Below are 8,976 nucleotides of genomic sequence, written 5' to 3' on the forward strand. Positions count from 1 at the left end.
ATTGCAATTTAAAGACCCCATTGTATTCATTACTGTAAAAATGAATGAGTAAGGATTCATTGGAAAAGGGGGGTGATGCAATCAACCAAGGCTTTCTCAAGGGGGAAAATTAAGGTTGAAAACCCCAATTTTAAGGGTGTTTGAATAAAATTCTGAATTTTTTTTTCAAGATGGTTTTAAAAGCCATGTCCACATGTCATACTTGTTATTAAAAGACTTCATTGTATTCAATACTATAGTTCAATAGGGGTATAGTAGTAAAATTCCGTTAAATTGTTGTTTTTCAAGATGGCTGCTGAAAATGGGGAGGAGCAGATGGACCAAGTGACAGAAGACCAACTTTTAGGAATTAAACAAGAAGACATGGAAACCGAGCTCAATGGCTACGCAGACGATTTACAGAAATTACTGGATTACGGAATTTCACGTAAAGTTTCCATGCAACTCATCAAAATTTATATAGCAGGTACAGGTACATCGTTTTACTCGCATTTCTTTAGCATGAAATATTTATTCTAAAGACTTGAGAAAGGCTAGAAAACATCTGAATAGAACCCTTTCAACATCAGATTGTTGTTGGATTTCAGGCCCTGTATTCTTGAAATGATCTTAGCACTAGAGCGTCCTAAAAACAGTATTAGAAGTGAAGACCCTAGAACATCCTAGCACTGAGATTAAGAGAATACTGGACCTAGGTTACGTTATGTCTGTTTTATTTACACTTACAAGTTCAAAGGGTAAAACATGGTTGTCCAACCTAAATAATCTGTCATCCCTTCCCCACCCCTCTTTTCTTCAAATCAGGACTAATAGCTTGGACATTATTGCCTGAACAAAGAAAAAAGTTTCGAATTTTTCTTTTTTTATGAGAATTTGAAAAGCAGCCTACAAATAGTACTTTTAGTCTTAGAATGTCTTTGATAAAAATAAAAAACATAAGCACACATCATATCTTAAAAACATGTTTTTACAGAGGACAATTTTCAGCCAAAATTTGTCGCTTTTTTGGGAATTGAAATTTCTAGGAGAGAAATGTGTTTCTTTTCAATGTAAACATACAAAAGATTATAATTTGATCAACTCAAAGACATTCTCAGACTAACAGTACTATTTTGAGGCTGATATTTCAATTCTCATCAAAAATACCGAAAAAATTCAAAAAACTTTTTAATTTGCTCAGACTTAAGGTAAAGAGATATAAACAAAGAATAAGAAATATTGTAAAATACATATTTTAATGGAATATCTGTCTGGTTGATGCAGGTGTATTGTTATACATAGAGACCTTCCATTTTGCCTATCTTGATGTCTGCATAATTGACTAAATTAAAACCCTCCCCAATATTTTCCTGAATCATTCTTGTGCTATCAGTTGTAGTGATTTTCCACTGAGCCTTGATATTTGTGTAGAACATATTTTGCTTTCTGTTTGCAGGAAATTTGAAACCATCCGATCTAGATGAACGAGCTCTAGATGCTCTGAAAGAATTCAATGCTGACGATGCCGTGGAAGTTTTAAAACAATTCAACGAAAGTAATCTAGAACATGTCGGCAATAAAAGTGCATTCCTGTGCGGACAGATGAAAACTTTCCGTCAAAAATCGAAACAAGGAGCCCAAGCTCCATTAGCTAAAGGTCCCGATGAGGCCAAATTAAAAGTAAGTTTTTTTACATCACTTGGGTTACATTTCTTCGATTATGCTATTCATACAAATCTTAATAGACAATTGTGGAAGATTAATGCCAATAGTTTGGGTCAAGGACCAGAACTACCAGCAGGTAAAATATCGGAATTTCTCATTTTTTTATGACATTGAACGTTCAATTATTAATCTTTATTTTCCAAATTTGAATTTTGTATTTAATTTAATATTTTGATTTTGTTTTTTTACAGGAAATCTTGGATAGAACGGGTTACACATTAGACATCACCACCGGTCAACGTAAATACGGTGGACCTCCCCCTGATGCAGATGGTGTCCAGCCTGGACCAGGACACGAGGTGAGCATGCCCTTTATTAATGTTGAATGGTTGCTTGAGGCCCACAGTGACTCAGTGATATCGATTCTGACTGGCTGACCTGGCTTGCCCTGTCATTGACAAGAGGGGCTGACCTTTGGAAAAAGCCTCTAGCCATTTGTATAATCAATGTACAGGGGATTTTGCCCGTGTATAACAGTCTGTATTACCTGAAAAAATTTCCCTTATTTGTACACTGCCAGGTGTTGATTTGATAAAGTTGCTAACCCACCACCATTGATATTTTGCCGGGTGTTGATTTGATAAAGTTGCTAACCCACCACCATTGATATTTTCCCGGGTGTTGATTTGATAAAGTTGCTAACCCACCACCATTGATATTTATATGATAATATAAGACTGAAATTGATCTGATATAAAGTGGGTTTATTCGTTGCTTTATAAAGACAAAATAATTTATGATTTCAGGTGTTCGTGGGTAAAATCCCGAAAGATATATTTGAAGATGAATTAGTACCCCTCTTCGAGAAAGCCGGTAAAATTTGGGATCTGAGATTGATGATGGATCCCTTATTGGGTCAAAATCGTGGGTACTGTTTCGTTACTTACTGTGACAAGACCAGTGCGAAACAGGCAGTTAAAGAGGTGCGTAAAATTACAATTTTCATTCCCTCAAAAACCTCATTGTATCATATTGATCATTCATAATTCTCGAGATATTTATAACAAGTTTTTGAAAATAATCCAAAATTATGATTTATTTGATAATTTTTGTTGAAAAGAGATTTTTATTTTTTTGTTTTTTTGGTAACTTTTTAAAAAAGAATTGAATATTTTGTAATTGTCAATGTATTTTGGTTTTTATGAAAGTAAATATATAAAATATAGGATAAGAATCTCCAACCTAGGGAATATAAAGACATCCCTTCTGAATTAAATATATTCAAAAATAAAAAAACTGTTTCGATACATTTTCTATTGGCTTTGATTCGAGGTTTTGTTTTCAGTGAAAACAAGTTATCCTCCAAAGAAAATATATGGAAACGAAATTTTGAAATTTAACGAATTTTTTTTGGACGTGAATGTCTCTTGCAGCTGGATGATTACGAGATTAGAAAGGGAAAGTCTTTAAAAGTTAATATCTCCATTGCTAATTTACGATTGTTCGTTGGAAATATCCCTAAAAACAAGACAAAAGAAGAAATTCAGGAAGAGTTTTCCAGGAGAACAGGTACCTAAAATCTGGGAGCAAAAATCACAAAACTCTCACATTTTTTATTTCATTTTGGAGCAAAACTTTCGAGAAAAAAAAAAATTCAACAACTTGGTGTGGTTAAATCACAAAGCACAAAATTTAAAAATTTATATTCGGCCATTTTTTATTTGCTGCGGTACAATTTCCTGTACACTGATGTAAATTAAATGATGTAATTTGATTGGCCAAAATTAAACAGTAAATATTTTTTGAAAATTTCAGTCTTCCCAGATTGAAGTGGCAACATGGTTGCTAATAGAAACCTGCAATATAATGCATATGATTTGTTTTACCTAGATATTTTTGAAAAATTATATTTGAATTTTGCAGACGGACTACAAGACGTTATTATATATGGGTCTGCTGATAATCCAAAATTGAAAAATCGAGGATTTTCATTCCTTGAATATGATTCTCATAAATCTGCGTCAACTGCCAAGCGGAAGATCGGGTCTGGTAGAGTTAAAGTTTGGGGTTGTGACATCATCGTTGATTGGGCTGACCCCCAGGAAGAACCAGATGATGAAACTATGGATAAGGTAAGGACTGCGATTTCCTGTATTTTCTTTGTATTTTTTGGGGTCTGTCATTTCAAATCCAGATAAGATAAGATCAGAGTGAATTGAAGGGTTACACCATATTGCCATTTATGTTGAAATCATCAGCTTAAAGATGGGTTTCCTTATGTTTTTTTTTTATGAAAATGCTAATACTAATATTTATGTTGAAATTTGTTAGGTTTAATCGTCAGATTTAATATCAGGCAGGTTTAAAATTGGTGTCAGTTGTATTAAAATAAATTATTAAAATATCAATTAGACGGGACACAACGGCTTTAAAATAAACAATTTTTGACCAATCACAGTCCAGCTCCTAAAGGAAATCAACCACTGTCCTTGAGGCGTTTTAAACTGTGTATAGAAAGTTGACTTCTATTTTACGACCAACTCATATCTTTACTGTTAGTTGGAGAGAAATAGAAAACTACAATAAAATATTGGCCATATTGTATTTAAAAGAACAGTAGACTCTGTTAATGATATAAAATAGATTAAGGAAAAGATTACAAAAAGGTAACAGCAGGCATGACTTTAATAAGACAAGTGATAGAATATTTCACTCTTACAGCATATAGTTAAAAATAATTAAAAGTAGGAGTGTGCGGGAGAGTTTAATAGCTAGAAGCAGACCATACTTACTTTTTTCTAAACACCTGATGGTACTTCTCTTTGGAGGAGTCCACTCTTATACTACCTTAACTCTTGAATTTGTTAAACATTGGACGAGATTTTGATTAACGGAACTGTCTGGCTAGTGAAGATATTTATTAATAGCACATAATAAGGTGTGAATTTTCAGACTTCCATGGTTTCAGCACGTGTATAAATGGTAAAATCCATTCTGAAACCATTGTATTGTAGTATTGGTCTATCCTGCCAGTTGTCCTCAACAAAACACTTAATATTTTTCCGTTGTATCGTTCCAGGTGAAAGTTTTATACCTCAGAAATTTGACATCAGAAGTTTCCGAAGATTCTTTAAAAGAAAAGTTCGAAGAATATGGTAAAGTTGAACGAGTCAAGAAAATTAAGGACTACGCTTTCGTCCATTTTGAGGAAAGAGAATCCGCAGTGAAGGCAATGGAAGCTTTAAATGGACAGGTAAGCCTAGCATAACGTGTACATTCTGAAAGAGTCAAGAAGCTAGTAAGCCTTGCCATGTACTTGGTCAAATTTGGACGAACATAACGATTTTGATTGGTTTAAGGCAGTGGTTCCCAACCTATTTCAGCCTTCACACCCCTGGAGCTATCACCTGGACCTTTCACACCCCAAAAATTTGTTTCAATTCAAAATAAATTCTTCTCCTACACCAGTTGGCCACACCCCTGAAAACCCTAGTCCCCCAGGTTGGGAACCAGCCTATTCAGGATTAGAAAAGGGAAAACTCATCCCTCACGTTCCTACCCTCACCAATCTTGAGTGTTGACCCACAGCCTGACAACTATTTTGGACACCATGTTTAATCTAGTTTTATATAAACTGTGGAGAGAAAATGGCTGCCATCGCTAAGCTGTAAAATCTCTACATGGTTTTAACGGCACGTCTGGTTAGCTACATGTTATTTTTATATTGAGGTGAAAATATCTGATACAAGAATCAAACCCAATCTGTATTTATAATTTAAAGTAATTTAACAGACAGACATATTTAATAAAATGAGTTACTAAAAACATCTGGGATATTGGTTAAGAGTTATCTCTCTTTGAGAATCATATTTTTTTTGAGAATTTCACAAACTGTAGGATGTACTTCAAATATTATTTCAATTATAAGATTATTGTTAATCTGAAGAATTTAACAAATATATTGAATAGTAACCTGTATATTCTCAATCAATTAATCTCTTAATTCTTTAATTTTGTTTTTTTAACAGAAAATTGGTAATTTGGAGGTAGAGATCTCACTAGCTAAACCACAGAATGAAAGTAAGAAGAAAGAGGCGAGAAAACGAGAATTTGATAGAAGATTTGGGGGTAGAGGTTATGGAGGGTAGGTATTTCAGTTATTCTGTTGTCAATGAAATCAACAACCCCATTCCCATAGTATTATTTTTCTATAAATCTTGTATGGATGGGACAATAAACCAAGGCTCCGTGTTCTACAGGCTGTGCACGTTAAAGATCCCTCGACAGTTGGAAATCAAAAAAGAGCAGACTGTTCTGGCAAAATTTCTCTCATTGCGTCCTGCGTTGCCCGTCTTCATTTGCTCACATTGTGCAGAAAAGTAGGATGTAAAACTCTTTTCTTTGAATCTTATATCCATGTGTAAAACTTTCCCAGAGTGGGTACAAGTCTGAACTAAGTTCCCATCTGAATGATGCTGCTTCATTTTAAAACCCATTGACCTGATGAAGACTATATATCTGGAACATTGATACATACTTTAAACTAAATCTTCATTAGAAGATATCAAAACAAAACTTTGCTCTGGACGACTAACAATAGTTGATATAGTTGCTAGGTATTAAGATGATGATTAAATGTATAATTTGTGTATGTTGATATTTGTAGTTATGATGATTATTGGGGACCTCCTACTAGAATGCCTCCAGGTCGAGGTGGTATGAGATCTAGAATGCCCATGCCACCCAGAGCTTATCAAGGTAAGTCACAAAATATCATTTCTTATATTTTTTTGTATGATTATCACGTAAGAACGTTACCTGTATGTGTAATGAAACATTGTGTTTAAATAATAAATAGAAGGTTATATCTATAACAACTGTTGTCTCTTAATGATTTCATATCTCTCTAAGGTCTGCCCTTACCAAGTGTTAATTTGAACAATTCTAAATGAATTCACCCTGGCGAGATCTCAAGTAAATTCGAAACAAGTTAATTCAAAATTAGAAATAGGTTGGGGACATGGAAGTGCTGGTTAAAACAACAATCTATAAAGCTATAAATAAACTTTAAAACACCCATTACTGGTACTGTACAATAACCAAAAAAAACTTGATAATATTGAGATCTCTATAACTTGAAAATGTCTCTGAAATTTCTTAACAATTTATTATAAAATGATTTTCAAAAGAAAGAAAATACTAACGTGATTTCTACCTAAATTCACTTCATTTATTATTTCTTTAATTATAGATCCTTACTATGATGATTTCTATGGTTACGATGATTATGATTATTATGGAGGGTATGCCCCAATGCCACCCAGGGGCCGCGGCGGACGTGGAGGTATGCCACCCGTAAGTATATTTAACGGAACAACGCTGCCTGGTTCTGTTATTGTCTGTATGGTAGGAAGGTAGCAGAGTAGCTGGCCCTATTTTTATGTTGTTGATGTGGCAGTAGAAAATTAGAATTTTATGTGTTCACTTACAAAATTTAATATTTTCAAAATTTGCTTCGAATTTCTGCTCCTGTTTTGGTTTCGATTATTTGTTTGGTTTTTTTGTCCCGATTTGGTTTGGGTAATTTATAAAATTTGTTAATTCAATGGTTTGATGCTAGAAAATAAAGGTATTGCTATTTTTAAAAAAATTGACCTTACAAAATTCAGAATTATACTTCATTATTGTAAGCCAAAAAAATATCAAAAATAAATTGCAAAATTAGCCAAGTTTCTTACTTGAGTTCATTTTTGTAGGCCAAAATTAAATTTTTAAAAATTTAAATTTGAAATTTTCGCGGTGGTAGTTTTAGGGTCGTGATTAGTAGTCGGGTCAGGGTCTCGTCTTAGCGTTGTTCCGTGTCACTAGGTAGGTTGTGTTCTAAGGTAGGACTAGAGGTTTTATTTTTAGATTAGGTACCTGAAGATGATGCTGAGTAGAAAAAGGACTTTTGGACGGATATTTGCAGGATGTGAGTTCCTCACGACATTGGTGCGAGGCTGGACTAACTTACTCTTCAGGCTGGACTAACTTACTCTTCAGGCTGGACTAACTTACTCTTGTCTAAGAAATGGTCATTCAGAACAAGTTAAAGCATAAGACATGACAGAATGACTTTCAGAAAGCCTGAACAAAACACATGAACAGACAAGACGAATGATTTTAAGACCTTGAAATTTCAAGAAATTTTGACTTGAAATATTGAGACTAGGACACTTCTAAAAATTCTAAAAACAGCTGATCAAAGTAAATCTTTTATGGAGAGATAGATGATAAAATTTCTGAATTAAAACTTTTGTTTCAAAATCACAGGAAGCGTAATATTGACTGAAAATATTTGAGAGAATTTGGTTGATTTGACTTGGACAGAAGGTGAAGAATTGTCAATCTGGACAGTCGTAATCAAACTGGTCTCTACTTCTATTTTGCTTGAATATAATAAAACAATTAAAATTTATAATATACCCAATAAGGGCATCTTGTGTGTTGACAGCCCCACCCCACCCACAGCCTGACAACTATTTTGGACACCATGTTTAATCTAGTTTTATATAAACTGTGGAGAGAAAATGGCTGCCATCGCTAAGCTGTAAAATCTCTAAATGGTTTTAACGGCACGTCTGGTTAGCTACAAACTTGAAAAAAAAATGAGAGATTTGACGGATGAGACATACTGATCTGGTTGATAATAAAGGAAGTTTCAGGGGTTGATTAAAAAGTGACCAAACTGTAGACTGTTGAACTAAAGTTTTCATAGAAAGTTTTGCAGAATGTCTTAAGAGTTGAGTTAGCTAGAAGTTGATTGAAGTTTAAATTGTTAATTGTTAAGGTAACTTGTTATTAAAAGGGATTGTAAAGATGTTTTCTGATCTTGTTATAGGTGATAATAGTGACATTGAAGTAGTTTTGGGACGTCTGAGGAAAAAATAAAAAAACCCAAATCAATGCTGTTTGTTGTGACATATATAAAAGTTTAGAAAATCTTTTTACAATCCCTTTAAACAGAATTACATGTAATGTATCATTAATACACTAAGTTGTAGATCACTCTATTAGTCAGTTTGTGTGTTTGAGGATTAACAGATATGATCAGTGTTCAATTGTGTAGTTCTCGTTAGATTGCAGAAGTAGTTTTAAGTCAGTTGATTGAAAATTAGACCCAACTTTTGGTTCATCTTTTTTTTAATTAGATTTTATATTTAGTTTAGCTACTTCACAGTGGGGTCTAAAGACTGGAGTTTTGATCATTCATCAAATTAACCTTTGACCTACTTGTGAAGTGGCTATACTAAAAATAAATACTGATAAAAAAAAAAATCGAAAGTTGGGTCT

The 8,976-nt window shown here is 33.6% G+C and overlaps 1 protein-coding gene across 1 annotated transcript; it reads left to right on the top strand.

Moving 5' to 3' along the window:
• Positions 1 to 363: 363 nt before the first annotated feature.
• Positions 364 to 5,792, top strand: LOTGIDRAFT_121283 (hypothetical protein; the record flags this gene model as incomplete). The annotated part of the gene is made up of 8 exons (XM_009058941.1): positions 364 to 466; positions 1,436 to 1,659; positions 1,896 to 2,003; positions 2,451 to 2,627; positions 3,078 to 3,213; positions 3,568 to 3,776; positions 4,724 to 4,897; positions 5,673 to 5,792. 8 exons carry the CDS (start codon positions 364 to 366, stop codon positions 5,790 to 5,792), a joined length of 1,251 nt encoding a protein of 416 aa, XP_009057189.1.
• Positions 5,793 to 8,976: the final 3,184 nt, after the last annotated feature.

This window comes from Lottia gigantea (genome assembly GCF_000327385.1).
Source record: "Lottia gigantea unplaced genomic scaffold LOTGIsca_36, whole genome shotgun sequence".
Taxonomy (NCBI): Eukaryota; Metazoa; Mollusca; class Gastropoda; family Lottiidae; genus Lottia; species Lottia gigantea.